The sequence below is a fragment of the Scatophagus argus genome, chromosome 13 (genome assembly GCF_020382885.2).
Source record: "Scatophagus argus isolate fScaArg1 chromosome 13, fScaArg1.pri, whole genome shotgun sequence".
NCBI classification, from domain to species: Eukaryota; Metazoa; Chordata; class Actinopteri; family Scatophagidae; genus Scatophagus; species Scatophagus argus.
In genome coordinates, this window is record NC_058505.1 from 10075195 (window position 1) to 10093674 (window position 18480).

The window sequence follows — 18480 nt, forward strand, 5'->3', positions numbered from 1 at the left end:
GTGATTGAGGGTGAAAGACAGCAGCTTTGTGGAGGGGAGGAGGAACGAATGTCTGTGTAATAACCACACAGTAGGGATGCAAGGACATTTGTATTAGTCCTGTTTAATGAAAGGTACAATAAAAGAATATTCCAAGTCTTTTGAAAGGGTTGTGGACAGGATGCACTACACAAAAACAAATTCTGAGGTAGTGAGGTTTGGCTATATGCTCATAAATTCACACTACTTGACAGCAAGCTAGTAGACATAAGAAAAGGAGAAATCTCATACAATGAGAGCAATGTTCAGCGTGCTTCGCAGCAGTAGGCAGACTCCTCTGGGATGTTCTGGCTGTCTCTGTTTGCAGGGACACTGATTTTTCTCAGACTGAAACCTCCATCTGTCCTGCTCGTTCTTGATGAACACCACAGTATGGAACGATCAACTTAACAGCTTTGGTCCCCTCCGGCCTCCTCTGGCAGTGCTGGAGATAAGACTGATATCTCCTGTTCTCAGGCACAGGTAGCTCAGCATTAGGTAACATGTCACATCAAAGAGTTTTTGTAGTTACTTATGAGCCCTGACGTCTGTCAGAATTTCAGGTGTTACTACAGAATAATTCCCCATAGACCATGATACAACCACCTATGCAGAAAGAGTCATTTTAAATCTGTGATGCCTTCTGGGATTGTTATTGACCGAGCCACCAGAAATCAGACCAGTTTCCTGTAAGTTGGGCTCCGATTAGGATTTTTGGGGTTGATCACAGATTGCTGGGAGCAGTGTCAGCTGTTTCTTGTCGTATCCCTACTGTAACAATCTAGTACATAAAATAATAATAATAATTATAGTAAAAACGATCAGAGTGACATGTAAAATAAAATTATTACAATAAAGCTTTCAACTTTAGACTTTCTGTTTAGTTAGTTTTAAAGTGCCTATGTGTTTAATATGTATGTGGTTATTGAATTTGAAAAATGAAAATGATTCTGCTGGCATTTCTTTTTATATTTCTATATAATTTCTTTTTACATGCACTGCTGCATTGCATGTCCCTCAGTGTCTGTGGATTTAGGAATCTTCAAAGCCATACGATTAAAAATTTCATTTCATTTCATTATTTTCTAAATTTTCTAAATAAATATTTATTGACTTGTAGTGCAGTATACGGTGGCTACTGTTAACACCAATATTTAAGAATAATACAGATCATCTAGAGATGAACATTTGCAGATGCTGCCACAAAATGTTTCTACAAAGACATACTGATTGCTCTCTTAAATAGATACTGATAGTGAATGCTGTTCAGTTTTATTCCAGTAATGAGAATCTGTTCTTAATTTATAATTTTAAAGCACCAAAAGGGTACAAAGTCATTTTATCACTGCATTTTTTTATGCGATGTGATTACAAAATCAATCTGCATTGGATCTCTGGAGAAACGATAGGAGCAAAATGTCCTTTTGGTTCAATCACTTAATTTCACAGAATTATTCTCCTCAGATCAGTCATTTATCCTCCGGGCTATTAGTCTGTTTTTGCATAGACTTACATAACTGTCTGAAAAGTGCAAGCATAATTTTGCATAATTTGCTGTGTGGCACATACACAGTATACCTCTGCTTCATTTGAAAACATTCACTCCAAAATAAGGTTTATACTATAACATAAAAATCAATATTTATCCTGTGTCGACTGATAACAAAACTGAAAGGGTGTGACAACATGACGACTAACATTGTGACAAAATATCTGAGAATCACTCACGCTCTGAGAATTGACAAACACTGAGAGGTGCGAGCAGCAGAGCAAATATGGTATAATAACACACATCATTCAACGCAATGGGATTCTTTCACCTCATTTAAATATTAGGAATATTCAGCAGCTTTGGTGTGTGATAGCTGAAACGTATCCTGGCTATAATCATCCGAAATGCAATACAATTTTGAAGGACTGCCGAGTGGTGCAGTGCAGCTTTGATTGAACTGAGTCCCAGGTTTTGCAGCAGCGTTGACGGGATTCTGACTCTGTAAAGTCTCTTACTCAGCAGAAATGTCCTTAAGAGCCGGTGCACTATGGGAGCTGCACTGGTGATGCCAGCAACAAATCCATTCTGTAGACATTCATCATATCCACTTAATGGATGCCCATTGTTTATTCTCCTACCTGCCTGACATTATCTCACTGAGAATATATATTTTGCTGTCACTGTAGATATAACGGATACCACCAGCCCATCTTTCAGGCAACAGACTGGATACAGTGTGCCACCTCCTTTGTTTTATTTCTTCATGCCCAACAGAATTCATTACATATTGCTTTAAATTCTGTAAAACTAGTATTAGAGAGTAACAGTGATTCAAACAGATCTCTCTCCTCCAGCGTAATTGCTTCTTGGCAATGCTGCCTTTCCAATTGCAGCGGTATCTTTACCCCTCTCTGCCCGATGTGCTGCCACGCTTACTATAAATATGACCCATAAACGCATCGTCATACAGCTTTCTTCAGTTTGGGAGGCTTTTGAAAAAAGGTGTTATTTCTCAGCTGGCGCGTGGAAAGCACACCACAGCCAGGAGCCTTTCCTACACCAAAGTGTGGCAGAGAGAGAGAGAGAGAGAGAGAGAGAGAGAGAGAGAGAGAGAGAGAGAGAAAGAGATGAAAAGAAAGCAGGGAGAAAGAGAGAGATTCTGGGAAGATGCAGCTTCCTGCAGGCTCTCATAGAAGACACCTGCTTGTCATTTTCTTTAAACCCTCTTGCCAAAGAGGTTGGCATATTTTCTGGCCTGGTGACACTGATGGGTGATAGAACTTTTATGCAGGAAGAGCATCCTTTGAGGGTCCTGGATATAGCATTGCTATTTTTTGCTCTGATTTTCCACACTCATGTTTTATTCAGACCTGGGATGCTTCAGCACAAGAACGAATATGTGCATCCAAGTAGGGAAGATGGATGCTTGGTTGTATTTGAAGATGGGCTGTTGTGGGGTTAGTCCCACATATGATCATGTGAAACATCAGTCATGTGATGTGCGTGTGTGTGTGTGTGTGTGTTTGGGAGACAGAGTCAGAGAAGTGAAATCTCTTGCCACTAATTATCACCACTTTGTTAAACACTTGTGCTAATAGCCTCTAGTGTTGTTACAAACAGATAAAACATTACAGATTTAACACCCTCTGCACTGGCACCAGTCCAGCTAGATAATCTGAAATTCACTTTTCCTTTAAAAAAGGTTTGACAGCTCGGTGATTGCAAATTCTGCTTGTTCTTGACCTTGCAGTAACATTTGGCTGCCTTTTGAATTCCAGCAAAAACTGGATCATCTGACTAGATGTTCTTCTGTGACAGTGTTTATGCTAATCATTTCTAAATTATCAACAGAGAAGTGAAACACAAAACACGATATCTGCACACATGACCCGTTAAGAGAGGCTGCAGTTATCTGCCCCAGTGCCTGCATGAATCGTTTCTCCAGCATACTGTGTATCCTCTGGTACAGCCTGCTGGCTTGCAGAGCTCTGCACCAGAAATTGTCCCGTCCCACCATGCATCTGCTATGTATTGATCGTACTCCTTTGGACATCGGCGCATACTGTACGCTGGGATTGCAACACAGAGCCGCAGCAGAGAGCGAGGGAGAAATGCAGCGAGTGGTGGGTGGTGAATGAGTTGAATTTTAGCTTTTTTTAGCTTAATGTGGTTGCAACAAAGAGCCAGATTTGAGCATTGAATTGTGAGACCGAGAGTACATGTGCTGTACATATCCAAACACTGTGTGTTCTGTGAATATTTACATGTGTGTGCACATGAATTTGTAGAAATGTTTGGATTTGAATAGAGGGTGTGTTGTCTATATATAGAGGTGCAAATACACATTTGCCAGAGAAGAATTATCTATCCTCCATCAACTGCACTGCAGCCAACTCTAAGTTTCCGTTTTGTCTATTTGCATTTCGGCAGGGTGTAATGGTGGGAGCTCCAGCCATCTGCGTCCCCAAACCTCCACACTGCACACGGCATCCAGCTGTTCAGCAACATCTGTCCAATAGGTGTGCTGTGTTGTAGTTCCATATGCCAGAGCAGACCTGAGCCTTTAAGGACAAGCTGACCTGTGTGTTGAGGTTGGAAGGTGTATAGACAAAAAAAATAAATATAAAAACATGTTATTGCTGCTCTTAATTGCAATATGCTGCGTGTAAACATGATTCACGAGCTGTGCCCAAATTAGAGCAAGACTAGAAGCAAGCTCTATTTAGACTTTACAGCTCTATACGGAGTAAGCGAACTCTACCTAGTTTAATGCTTCATTTACTCGTTTCTAGCATGATTGCAACGCCATTTTAAAAAAAAATGTGCCACCTAACCGTTCTTTGTGCAGCATCCACAACACAACTGCACTGTAAAACACAACTGTAAGTGCACTAGTCAGTCAGCCTGTCTGTTATATTACAAGGTGTATTACCAAAAGCAGTAGAATTCAGAGAAAGAAAGAAGACCGAGACACGGAGTGAAAAGGTTTGTGTGGGAAAAGATGTTCGAAAACCTGAAGATGTCTGGTCTCTTTGATAGGAGGATGTAAGTGGAAAATCAGAAGAGCAAGCGGTAATTGGGAGAGTTTCTTTTGTGTAGCTCGAGCGTGCAGACAGAAAGCAGATGGGGCTGTAGCTGAGCTGCTGAGTGATGGGAAAATAATGCTGTGCTGTGTCAGCAGGCAACACATGTATGTCACACTCCCATTGGGCTGATATTCACACACACTTGCATGCTCAGAAACATGTGCACTTTGAATATACATATACAAGTCTCTGCTTTCAGGCCAAAAAGTCCACAGGTAAGGTGCTGGAGTGAATAATAATATTTCTGGTTCCACAAACATTAAAATCTCTCAGATGTTAGTGCAGATGACTGTGTGCCTGTGTGAGAGAGAGTGTGAGTGTGTGTGTGTGCAAGCAGTAATGGCTGGAATCAAACCTGTGAAGTAGGTCAACCATCCCTCCACACCTACACCCTCTAATGTTTTATGACAGGTGACACAGGCGTTGATAGCTGCGCAGTAACTGATGCCATTATACTGTTATGTCTTTGTGACTGTGTGCAGGCCCATTTAACAGTGGGCCAAATTAGATTAGTGGAGACACTAAACAGGGCAATGCAACAAGGCAATGTTTTATACATGCACTCTGATTCCATTAGAGGCCAACAGAGTGTGTGTCATTTGTATGCTACAAGCCTTGTTTCTGCAAAAGTCAAACACGCAGCCGAGACCGAATCCCCACGGACACAGCTGATCTGTGTATGGGCTAACTAAGCTCAGGTTCAGCATCAGGGAATAAAGTAAAGCATCAGCTGTTTAAACACTGATTAGTCGAGCTGGCTTCAAACCTTCGACTCATCTCCAAATGATCACAGACACAAACTCACAGCGCATCAAAACGAATTACACAACTCCGTCTCATTGAAGCAGACTGCCAGACTGGCAGCGGTGTCTTGATTATAATGTGACTGTGTTAGATATTAAAGTGCATTTCCTTCTCCGAGGGAAGCAGCTCTTCATTGATGAAAACATGGATACAGTCAGAAAATTTTCACTTGCTCCACGACTAATCTGTCGACTCACAAAGCATTGATCTGAACCTTCCCCTTGTGTCACTCTTTGCACATGAAACGTAATCTTTCTATGACCTATGTGGAACATTAGGCTGTTTCAAACCATCAAAATGACCCCGACAAAAGAAAGCATGGCAAGGAGAAACCAAAGCCACTGTCTTGTCCAGAACTACACCGAGATAATTGCTTAGCTCTTGTTTCAAATCTGTGGCAGCTCTGCTCATTTATCATTATTAAGCACCTGGGCTCACAGTGGATTTTGGTTTCCTTGGCAATAAGCAAGCTAAATCCTGCTCCTCTTCTTCAGGTGGAAGTGAGTCAACAGCACTGTTGTACAAATCGCCCCCGTACCATCCTCATGCTTTGTGTGAGCTCGTTGTAGAGTGTAAGGAATTTAAATAGGAGCACAGAGACAAATGACAGTGTCCTGCCACCGACAACACGCTTGTATCCACAGTGCAAAAACACTCATTGGCAAGAGCAGTCTAGAGCTACGGATTTTATTCAACATTCACTCATGCTGGAAAACACAAGTGAGCTCTCTTGCTCTTTTCCAGCAGTGCCCTGGTTCACATTGCACACCTGGGAGCTGTCAATACAGCAGCCGTACGTGGTTGACTGCTCAGCAGCTGCACTGGAGAAAGGTGAAGTCACTTTACCATTAAACTCATGATCCTGTGATCACAGTCTCTAAAGTGTCAGCCTCTGCTGTCCTGATAACACCAGCTCTGCTTGGTGACCTTACGCAGTAAAGCAAAGTGGCGTTCAAATGATTAATTGATTTGTTGATTTGGTGGCAGCTCTTCGAGTGTGGTGAAGATTTGTTGCCTTTATCTTTGTTGTAAATTGAATATTTTTAGGGATGTGAGACTGTTGGGTATAGACAAAGCAAATAATTGCCTCTGGGGAGCAATGACAGACTTTTTCATGACATTTTACAGACTGAATTATTAAATATTGAAAGTTTATACTGAAAATAATCTGTAATTGCATTCAACAACCTACAGCCCATCTTTACACTCCGCATCACTGTTTTAAACTTAATTTTCTACATACCAGTAAGCTCCGCAGAAAAAAGACCCACAGAAAGCACCACACTCCTCACCTTAGTCTTTAGAATTCAACAGAGCAAAACCACAGTTATTCAAATACATTATACGACAAAATCTAAAAATGCATTTATTTTTGACAAAACCATTTTCCAAAACCTACAACACGTGATATATGCAATCCCTTATTGAACTGGCCAACATCCAAACACCACAGCAGTCTATAGGCGAGGCTCTCACATATTTTTGCTGAGTGGATAGATGGGTGTGACTCCAGCAAACTGATATCATGGGGCACGGACACATCACATCTGTGAAGTTGTGCTAATATGTTTTCTAGCCTCTATTTTCAGAACATTATCAGCTTCAAGGGAACCAAACAGCGTCGGACTTGTGATGTCATCCCAGTGATTACACATGTGGCTGCACTCAAATCATGAGACTAATACGCCAAGAGCAAAGGAGTGACTGCTGCAAACATCAAATATCATCCAGAGATTGTTAAACGAGATGTATTTCGGTAAAACGGTCAGCTGGATGCAGCGTGTATCTTGATTACACTGGTATGAAAGAAAATAGAAGAGAGAGGGATCTGAATCCTGTTGACTCAGTCAGCATAAAATGCCAAGTCACCATGGTAACAGGGGATGCAACACGCTTTGTAAAGGCTGATGGAGACAGAAGACTGTTCACCACGAGCATCGCCGCGGGATCTATTACAACTATTTAACATGCGGTGATTAAAATCTATGCTGAACAAGTCGGATATCCCGTCAGATTTCGTGCAACCACAACCACAGCCAAAGCGCTGGTTACTCCAGGTCACGTTGAAGCTTCTTCATATTATGTAACCCCGTTGAATTACAGTGGTAAGCAATTACCGAGCGCTGATGGGATCAAAATACACGCAAAGAAGGGCGTTTAAAGCCGCAAAATTGTTGTTCAATATCTGAACTCCCTCAGAGGGTTTTTATTTTTGCGCCAGATACGCCAGCGAACCCCCCAGCGTTAGTCTACAAAGTTGCATAACATTTCAGTTACATTTTCGCTGCCTTACAGTTTACTGCCCATTAATACATTTTGGGGGGCTGGATCTCAACGGGAAACTACAACGCCACAAGGATAAAAAGCTATACAAGATATTTTTGGATTTTTTTCACTCGCGTTAACCAAGAGCGCTTTAATCCCCCGTAGTCCACCCACACAGGCTAAAGACATCTGGCAAAACATCTCACAGAAAGCTTTTGGGGGGCAGGATGGATGGATGGATGTGCGCCTACCTGTCCGCAGGTTGAAGGAGAGACGGGCTTCAACGAGATATGGGGTGTCGCTCTTGGAGCGGAGTCTCCTGATCGGTCTGCGGTCTGTGCTGCTGTCTGGAGTGGTCGCCATCAATTTGAACCAGTGTCCGGGGATGACTGCTGGCCGACTGGGGCAGACGCAGAACCACGGCCACTCACACACTGAGAGGTAGCTATTGATGGAGAGGAGGGAGAGTTCACACACACGCACACACACACACACACACACACACACACGCACGCACACACGCCGAGGAGAGAGAGAGAGAGAGAGAGAGAGAGAGAGGCGTTGGTGGAAATCTAAAGGATTTATTGTGAGGAAAAATACGTAAAAAGATGGCAAAATACCAGAAAACTCAGAGACCAGAAAATCGACCTTTTTACATTTAAAACAAATGTCATTTTTTGTCAACACTCTAATTCAGAAAATACGAAAATATAATCTGAGGCTCTATAGATATAAAATAGGATAGATATAGAATAGATATAAAACCTCAGTTTTATATTTCAAATTCAAAACTGGCCCCCACTATAATTAACAGGTCTATAGCACTGACAGGTGCTGTTCTACAGGGTTTGAATACAATCATGGTAGTCTAATAATTAACAGTAATATATAAAATGAACACATGATTGTAATATTTAGCTATGACTTCTAAATCTGTAAGAAAAAAGACAGACAGCAACAACAAATGGCTTTCACAATTCTACACACAACACGTAACATAACCTATGGCACAATACATGACCCTGCATGGGACCCTGTTACAGCTAAACAAACACTAACAACAGAAATAATTTATAGATGATAAGATGATATGTAGATTAATGCTTATAGATGCATAAATGACGGTGAGAACCACAGAAGAAGAGATACAATGATACAGCAAATTTTAAAAGGGGATGAATATAAATATAGTTTAAAAATAAATACACACACAATATGATCTCAAGGGCGTAGCGTGAGGCGTTGCATTGTCTTTAACTTGTGCAGGAGAATGAATGAATCATCTTGAATGAATTTCTTTTACAGGAATCTACCACGAGGTGGCGCCTCTCCGCTACTCATCTGTTCTTCTCTTTACTTCAGAGAGAGATTTACGACAGCTGTGGTACGTTTACGACCTGTCCAGATAATTGCAGTGATAGAGATAAACAAGCAAACTCGGCGTGCTTTCTGTTCCGGAGGTTGGACTATCACAGAGCAGAGGTTCGTCTGATGAGGTTACGAAGGCAAGTTTATGTGAATACGAGTGGTTTCGTACTGTTTACACCTGATATGACCTGCAAATACTCACTAGTTCCTGAAAACAGTATGTGACTGACAGCACGACAACGTTTCATCTTCGGCTAAATTAGCTCACGACGACGTTACCAACAACAAAAACAACAACATGCTAACGTAGCACATAATCATAGAGGAGTTTGTGCAGGACTCCGCAACATGTCAGCAGGAGATAACTTTTCAACATCGTCTCTTCGTCGGTTACCTTGAAAGAAAACTTTACAAGAAAGCAGCCACGGCAGTGAGCGCAGCTTAGCTGTAAGGAAGTGACGGAGACATGGCAGTCTTTGACTCGAAGTTGTAGCGAATTGCATTGTTTTACACATTAAGCTGAAGAGTTGTAGTCTGTCATACGTTAGGCTGTGTAGCCTGTAAAACCTGTTTGGACACACTTAGCTTTAAGTCTGTTCAGGCATGCAGGGCGCGTACATTTAAGAACATCGCTGCTCTGATTGCTCAATCCCGCATTCCTGCAGCCACATTTTATATTTACTTTGATATGTTGAAACACTGTTATGTAAATAAACCTAAGCATACACTTGCACATGCGCAGGCGCACTTCTGCTGGATTTTCTGCTTAAAATAATCTTAAAGTGTTCACAAGGTGCATATCAGCATCACATACAGATTTATTACAGTAAAATATGCCAAAGAAGACAGTATGTTTACTATACCAAATACATACATACACCTCCAGTGTAGTGTGACATACATATTGTGGATCTCTGCCAGGATTTAAGGTAAAGTTTGGTGAGCAGTGCTTGACTTCACAGGATTTGTCATACTCAGTAAAGAAAAGCTGTAATGAATGTAATACAAGCGGAGAAATCTGCATCACATTCTCTAAATCAGCACAGCTAACTGGTGATAATCAGTTTAAAGAGTTAAAAGTTTCAAAGTCATTTTGTGTCCTCTGCCTTGTATTCATGTGTTCGTCCAGTCTTCTGGAACAACAGTGAAAATGCTCCTCCGCAATCGAGCTGTGCTTGCACTTGGTCTCCGCATGTGCTCCACTAACGTGACGAAGGGACACCTGATGGACACAGCACGACCAAGCTCAGGTAAAATGAAAGTTGTTGGGTTTATGTAATGTTGGTTCGCTGCTGTGTGGGGTCAATACTGGTATGTCATTAAACGCTGGAAGTCAACCAATTGGGTCATCGTTCCTGCAAAGCACTGCGCCTAAGACAAATATTCAGCAAAATATTGAGATTAAATGCGCTTAGTGTCACTTCACAGCCACTTCATCTAGAAAACAAGTTAAAAACAATCAAGTAATAACTATTAATGAAAAACAAATATGTTGTACCCGAATAAAATAATCAAGAAATGTTAAACACTTATTGATAAGTTGCTAGTGATTCTATGATATGAATGATTACTTGCCTGTAAATTTACATCCTGACCTCTTTCATTAGTCAGTTGTTTCCAACTCCATTAATTAAAAAAAAAACTACAATATATGACTCACATATTGTAATACTAGCAACTGTAGTACTTACTGATTAATACCCAGACTTAGTACTAGTGCACTATGTTGGGAGGAAAGCTGTGAAAATATAAATATATAAAAATGGGATGACCAAAACTATCGATCACTCAGACTGACATCTGCTTGTGACTTGTCTTCCATTGTTTGAGACTAATAAGAAGAACTTAACAAAATAAAACAAATCAAGACATTTGAAAATCACCTGATTTTATTTATTTATTTTTTCCTTTTATTTTCTTAGACATGTCTGAATTCCGCAAGCTCTTTGCCCAAGCCAAGCACATAGCGATCATCACAGGGGCAGGTGTGAGTGCAGAGAGCGGAGTGCCAACCTTCAGGGGAGAAAATGAGAAGTGGAGGAAGTGGAAATCTCAGGTAGTTTCTTTCAAAGCAAAACACACAAGCACACTGTGTGGCTTGTAGTATTTATTTATTTATTTGTCTTCTATCTAGGTCAAAGTTTCGTGTTTGGTCTAATTTCCGCGTGTGGTTCAGAGTTCTCTCTGAAGTGTGGGTGTATTTTATGTTTACATAATACATCTCCACAGTTCAGTGGATTAGTATCGGCAACGACGGACAGTAAAGTGAGAATGGTGTGTGTTGCGTAATCTGGATTCTTGTCGTGGGCTGCACAACATTTACTCCCAGGAAATACTCAAAAATGGTCTTTTGTACAAAAAAATTAGTCCATCTGTGCCATCTGATGCTTGCTTCTGGATGCCATTCTGCTTTATCAACCCTTAAGTTAGTTTTGACCTGAAAACATGGTGATGTTTTCTCAGGATCTGGCGACTCCCGAGGCCTTCTCTCGCAACCCCTCTCGGGTCTGGGAGTTCTACCATTACAGAAGGGAGGTGGCTTTAAACAAGACGCCCAGTGCTGCACATCTGGCTATAGCAGAGTGTGAGGCCCGGCTGAGGAAGCAGGGGCGCTCTGTGGTTGTCATCACTCAGTGCGTAGACGACCTGCACCAACAGGCTGGCTCCAAACATGTGCTGAAGGTCCATGGTGAGAGGCAGAGTTGAACAAGGCTCCACTTAGAGACAGTAATTCTTATGGAGGGTAAAGTACAAAGAATTGATTTCTCAGTGGGGGTCAAGAGAATATAAACAAAATCCTGAAGTTGTGCTGCAGTCAGTAATAACTGGAAACTATGACAGCGCCACAGTATGTCACGTGGTTTTATTGCCATATGGTGACATTTTTGGACTCATAGTTGCTGGGACTAAACTCAAAAAGATGTCTTGTGGTCATTTCAGGCGTTGATTCTCTAATTTCAGTTTTAAGAAAACACTTCTGTCTCTTTGTCAAAAATCTTCCCAAGTGCATTTGACTTGATTTCTTTGCAGAAATCGTGCTATAATTAACTAGTCAGGGCACAAAACTATCTTTGCCAACAAATTGTGGAGAGGGACATGTGACTCCAGCAGGCCTAAATGACAAACAGCTGTGTTTTTGTGTTTAACTGCAGGCAGTCTGATGGAGACGCGCTGCGTGAGCTGTGGAGAAGTCACTGTGAACAAGCATAGTCCCATATGTGCTGCCCTAAAAGACAAAGGGTAAATAGCAGCACCTCCGGAGTATACACACATTGATAAACATAAACAGGATTTGTAGCCTGATCTCTTCATTTTGACCCCTATGTGCCATTTAACCCACCATGTTTGTTCCCTTAATGTGCAGTGCACCTGGCCCTGATGTTGCTGATGCTCAGATTCCTGTGGATAAACTGCCAAGGTGGGATTACTGTCACTTCAAATTAATAACGCTGAGGGCCAAATTGACTAAGCCTTTTGTTCTGCTTTCCTGATGCATACCACACCTGGAGGTTTCTTTTATTAAACAGGTGCCCCAGCCTGAAAACACATATAATGAGCGAATTCCACATGGCAGCAGTGAAGTGTAACTCTTCTCTTTTAGTTGTAAATACATTGGAGGGAGGGATTGTGCAAATTTCAGGAGGATTTGCTTAATTTTTTCGTGTGCCATGTTTATGTTAAACATGCTATGCCTATGAAGAGCATGTGCAAATTTGTTGAAATTGGGAGGTAAGGGTAAGGGAGGGTAAAAAAAATCCAAAACTCTATGTTAGCAAACAAGCTACCATAGAGGTGGCGACATAATAAGGGAACAAAAACGACGATCAACGATCAAAATAGTTGGCAATCCATTTTTTGTTGGATTAATTTATCAGTTAATCAGCTAATCCTTGCGCCTCTGCAGTGGATACAAAAAGCAACAGATCATCTTTCTAAGGTGGAGTTAAACTGGTGTAATTCCATCATCATTTTTCTGGCCTCTCACTCCCTGAATGCACCTTCTGCTGATGTAGCAACAAGCTGCTGCCCCATTAAATCAGTGTAGCAAATTAAATGAAGATCACAATGTAAATTTTCTCTGTGAACCTCTGATCTCCACAGAACTTGGTTATATCTTGCTTTGAGGTGCCCTGCAGGGGTTCCACTTCATTTCCGTGTTACTGATGTTGAAGTCAAGGCTTCCACTTGGGGGCAGTGGTGTGCTATGAAAATCTTGACTATTCTGTTAGAGCTTAACAAGTGTTGCTAAAAAAAAAAGGATATGGCCAAAGAATTGCACGCAGACAAATTGAGTTATGGTTGAAGTGTGAGCAGTAACACTGAGAACATGAGTCTCGTCTATAATCTGATTATTTGTTGCTGCTGTATCAAGGTGTGATGGAAGCGAGTGCCACGGTCTGCTGAGGCCCAACGTGGTGTTTTTTGGAGAAACTCTGGACTCTCATATCCTGACCAAGGTGGAAAAAGAGATGGAAATCTGTGATCTCTGTCTGGTGGTGAGTTATGTTTACATGCATTCACGTCATATGCTCCTCTTTGGCAATATTATTATGTAAAGCAAATATTTGATCAGAAAATCTCAAGGACTGGACCTGATATTCAGTGCTGTACAGTAGATTTCAAGTTGACGCCGGTGTCATTGCTCCCTGTTGTCAACCTACAGGTGGGCACGTCCTCCATTGTTTACCCAGCAGCCATGTTTGGCCCCCAGATTGCATCCAGGGGCATCCCAGTGGCGGAATTCAACACAAACGCGACACCAAAAACTGAGTACTTCACGTAAGTCATTCAGCAGATGTGGAAAAATATAAAACTACGCCACCTAACTGGGTCTATAACACAGGATAGCATGAAAATATGAAAATTAAGAGGGAAACCTGACAAGTGGGTTATGACACGTGTTTCCAAATATTTGCTAGGTTATTGCCAGTCATGAGCTCGATGACTGACCTTCCACCTGTTAACCTAAAATTCTGACCTTCTGTGTTTTCTTGTTTTCTTTGTGTGTGATGTGGCACAGGTACCATTTCCAGGGTCCTTGTGGAACTACGCTGCCACTTGCTTTGGCGCAGCACGAGTCAGAGGTTATTTAAGAGCTGCAGGAACGACTTTACAGCAACCAATGGCTTCCTCTAAAGCGCTAACCAAGGCTGGGTGTTGATGGGGGTTCCTAGCATTGTTTTATTCCAAACGTTTGCCTTAAAATGACTTCAGCTGTTGATGCTCGGTAGAGGGAGAGTTGTACAGAATTTAGCTTTTTGAGACTTTGAGATTGACCTCTTAATACTTGAATATATGTCTTTCTAAACTGGAAATAGGATATTTTGTTTTACAATTTGTCTACTTAGAGTTGTGCAGGAATTATGCTGCTTTGTGCAAGAAAGAAAGTTCACCGTGTAAGTGGGTAATGACATGGGAAAACATCTCTACAGGTTTCATGGGGGGTGTGGGAGTGTTTTTATCCCTCACATGTCCTGCTTATTATGTGCTGTTGAGGGATTGTCATATTTCTGATACTCTGTGCTCAAAAATGATGCTGTAGATCGGAACATACTCATATTATTCCTGATTCAGGGGGAGTATAATCCTTATTTTCTCTCTCCACCAAATGAACAGATGTACAGCGTGTAACACAATGTCGTGCCTTTCAAAACTGTTTACACAACCTTGACCAAATGCTCGCTTTAAATCTCAAGTGCAGATCAACCAATGTTACAGAGATTTGTACAGAGTTTTCTTGACCAAGGACAGAGAGGGTAGAGAGAGGGAAAACCTTTTCAATTCTGGCCTGGTTTGGCATCATTTCCCTCTCATGCGGTTTGACCTCTGTTTATTATGACACACAAGACATAGATACACACAAGTGTGGGTATGTATCATGAATTATTCATGATTTATTTGATACATTTTTATAAACATCAGTGTCTGTTTTCAATATATATTATATATATAAAATACATGTATACATATATATAATATATGTAAAATCCAAAAACAATAGCAATCATATAAGATGATTTTTTTTTTTAATTTTCCTCATTAACATCTATTTCTTATGATGTATTCTATTAAAACCTGCCAATGCATTTATACAGAACTATTAAAACACTAAATGTAAATTTGCTGTTTTGGTTTTTTTTGTTTGCACTGAAAAGGCCACGTAGGCCTCACTCAAGGCGTTCAATGAGACAGTGGACTTTAATGGACTGTGTGTGCACAAAATGAACAGTAGATGCCGGCATGTCACTTCCTTTCCCCACCACAGATGAAACAGTAACATGGATTCCTCCCTTAGTATGCATGAGTGAGAGGAAATACAGACTTAAGCACCCCGAGGCCATCAGCGAACTCTGAGTTGTTGCGGTTAAGCCGGACGGAGGAAACATTATCGGCCTCAATCATGGTGCTGCTGAAAATGGGAACAGTTTCAAGTGGAAAGCGATCTTTGACACAAGGTGGCATTTTATTTTTTCTTCATATTGTGGCCTAGTGCAGTGCAGTGCTTCCCAACCTTTTTGCCTTGTGACCTCCTAAAGGGTGACTGTGGCTCAAGAGGTAGCGCACGTTGCCCACTGATCACAGCGACCCCCAGCCTTTCCTGTCCACTCAAATTATACTTGGGCAAGACTGCCAGTGCTTCAGATAAATGCAGCCATTTAGCATTCCTGTCCCGTTCCTGTCTCATAGTTCATTTTGTGACCCCTCAGATTTATCTTGCAACTCCACATGGGGCTCCCAGGTGCCAGATTTGGAAACACCAACCTAGTGCATCCTAGACATTTAAAAAAAAAACAACAACAAAAAAGTGTTTATCTTCATTGACTGACTGGGCTAACATAGTTAAGTCATTCAGTGGAAATGAGAGAGACGGAGGGCTGGAAGTCATTCAAATTAGTCGTGGAAGGTTATGTTCATTAGACAGTGTTAGGATAATGTAATGATAGTCATAAAGGAATTATCAAGAGGGCTAGGGAGTGTATGTATGTGTGTGAAAGAAGTAGGCAGAATGGTATGGGAACACACACATGTAAATAGGTACATAATCCATCTTTGGCCTCTCTGGGGACTCCTTCAGGGTTAGTTCATGTCATGCCCACTGTAGTTTAAGCAATAAAATTTGCAGCACTACGAACACAGCGCAGTCGATCCTGAGGAAATACCTGGCATTATTTCATTTCCAATTATTCCATTGCCACTGTGGCGCCTCACCACATGCTTTCTTTGCTCAACAATTAGCACCCAAATCAAATCTTTCTGTCTGCCGTAAAGTCTCTCCACCTGTTAATGTATGTCATCATCATCATTGGCATGATTAGATTTCCTCATTTCCTCCACTATTACCACTGCTTCCCTTCAAGGAGAAGAAAGATCAAGTCCCATTTGTCATCAGGAGAAAAAGTACATAGAGTGGCACTTAAGAGAAATCTCAGCAGTCTGATACAGTCATTTCTGGAAGTGATGTGAACAAGGCAGCTAGAGAGCTGACAACTCCGCTCCCAAGTCCTGCAGTTCATCCATGGATGTCGTGGGTAGGGGTGAAATAGTAGAAGTGGAAAGGTTCTTGTCTGACCCAGAAGCCTTCGGGTTAATAGACTCATCAACATTGGTGGCAGCTGCACAAATATCCCTCTGTCTCTTTGAATGAGAAAGCAGATTGACCGGGAGCTGGCATCTGTGTGTGCTTTTAATATGAGTGTCTCTGTGTGTGATTGACTCCGTGACTTATTGTGTCGGAGTCTCTGAGTTTGGAAAAAAGCTGAGAGTGGTATATGATGACTAGCCGGATAATGTGTATGTGAGTGTACACATGTATTTGCACCAGGAGGAAGAAGGCGTATGAATGTGTGTGTGTGTGTGTACCGGTGTGATTTTTCTTTCTGTATGCAGACTGGCAGAAGTGTCAGACCAAACCAGGTCAGGCTGGGTGAGGAGCCATGAACGTTACACAGAAACACAAACTGTAGTTTTACAGTTACACAAAGCTTGTCAGTGTGCATTAGGCATGGCACAGCTCATTCTGCCATTTCAGGAATATCTGTGTTTTGTTCAAGTATTACATAACTTTTTAGAAGTGTTAAAATGACTACTAGAGCATGCGTAAAATAAATGGCCACAGTTTCAAGGATTGATAACAGATTATGTATAATGGTAAAGGGATCAGAGGCATTGTGAGCAGAGCATTGTTTATTTTAATGTCATACGGTATGGAATATACAATACTGTGTGATACATTATACACTAAATTGGATGCTATTGGGTGTGATAGCCTAAAGAAAAATCTTGTGTAGATACTGTATTAATGGCACATGTGGCATTCCACAAGTATCAGTCTTGGGACCCTTATCCTTCCTGATGTGCAGTAAATGATAATGAAATCTGTAGCTGATTGTTTCCTTTTTCTGTTTGCTGACAAGAACACAGTTCAGATATGGAGCACATAGCTAGTGTGGCCTTTCATTACATTTCAGTTACAAGAGCCAGACTCAGAATTTTATTTGCTCAAACCAAATTTCTCAATATGACTATCATCTCTCTCTCTCTCTCTCTCTCTCTATATATATATATATATATATATATATATATACATGTGTGTGTAAATGACTTAACACTATGATTTGGAGGAAAACATAAGCACAGAGGCTTATGAAGCCTTAGCTATTTTCTATTTATAGCAACTGTCACTTCACAACACTGGAGTGGAGACTGGGGCTTGTCTCACATGCATGCAAACTCACGCCCGGTCACACACACACACACACACACACACACAGCTAGCAACACATACTAATCTCCTCGTGGTCTCCTCTCACTAACCTTTCCCTGAACTGTGTGTGTTTTTAACAGACTTGGCTGATAACAAAGCTCTTTTACAATGAACCACCCTTATTTAGAATTAACAAAGGCACTTGCCATCTCCCTCACACCCCTCTCTGAAATACCCTGTGTTTCCCCTGCTCTCCAATGTCATGTTTGCTGCTTTAATTTTGGTCTTTTGGATGGTGGAAGCCTGATATTCTGACAATTAGATGAAGACTGAAGAAGATGTGAGGAAAAGATTTCATATATTGACTGGGGTGTCTTTCCCCCACTCACAACATATCCCTCGATTATGCTGATGCTGTTGTTTCTAGGTGGCCTGATTGAGAGGGAGCTGTTGTTTGAGAAAGGCTAAGATAGGGGCTCAGGTGCAAGCTAATCTGCTCTAACCCTGCGCTAATTAGTATCAAGGCCAGCGGCCACTTTCTCCTGGTTATTGATCAGCGGCCCCACCTCGGCCAGAGAAGTATTTAGCTCCTATGAGAACAGCAGCACAGGCCACACAAAAGAGGAAGCTCTCCCCCACCTGCCTGCTGAATCTTGTTTGTGTCTTTGAAATTCAATATCCAGTCCCTATTCAACATCAGTCCTTTCCAAGTGTTGTTGAGGCTCGTCCATTATGCCTCTGTT

General features: G+C 41.4%; 2 protein-coding genes across 3 annotated transcripts in view; one reads left to right on the top strand and one right to left on the bottom strand.

The window, feature by feature from the left end:
• The window catches only part of LOC124069919 (phosphatase and actin regulator 1-like), a 48874-nt gene extending 40793 nt beyond the window's left edge, over positions 1-8081 (bottom strand). Inside the window, exon 1 of the mRNA XM_046409440.1 lies at positions 7917-8081. Coding sequence (XP_046265396.1) covers positions 7917-8028 — 112 coding nt within the window. The 5' untranslated portion in view covers positions 8029-8081. The remainder of the gene's footprint in view (positions 1-7916) is intronic.
• Positions 8082-9015: 934 nt separating this feature from the next.
• LOC124069920 (NAD-dependent protein deacylase sirtuin-5, mitochondrial-like) lies at positions 9016-15152 on the top strand. Of its 2 annotated transcripts, none has more exons than XM_046409442.1 (9): positions 9016-9147; positions 10163-10283; positions 10956-11089; positions 11497-11722; positions 12186-12273; positions 12398-12451; positions 13406-13529; positions 13697-13812; positions 14054-15152. In XM_046409442.1, exons 2-9 carry the CDS (start codon positions 10184-10186, stop codon positions 14124-14126), a joined length of 915 nt encoding a protein of 304 aa, XP_046265398.1. In that variant the 5' UTR covers positions 9016-9147; positions 10163-10183; the 3' UTR covers positions 14127-15152. The 2 variants fall into 2 exon arrangements, with proteins under 2 accessions (XP_046265398.1, XP_046265397.1); XM_046409441.1 differs by having other exon boundaries at positions 9038-9170.
• The last annotated feature ends 3328 nt before the right edge of the window (positions 15153-18480 follow it).

Bases quoted from the DNA above. Each gene is read 5' to 3' on its own strand.
- LOC124069920 (XM_046409442.1), top strand. From the start codon at position 10,184: ATGCTCCTCCGCAATCGAGCTGTGCTTGCACTTGGTCTCCGCATGTGC. The intron at 12,274-12,397 runs GTAAATAGCAGC...CTTAATGTGCAG, and splicing joins GCTGCCCTAAAAGACAAAGG to TGCACCTGGCCCTGATGTTG. The intron at 13,530-13,696 runs GTGAGTTATGTT...GTCAACCTACAG, and splicing joins TCTGTGATCTCTGTCTGGTG to GTGGGCACGTCCTCCATTGT.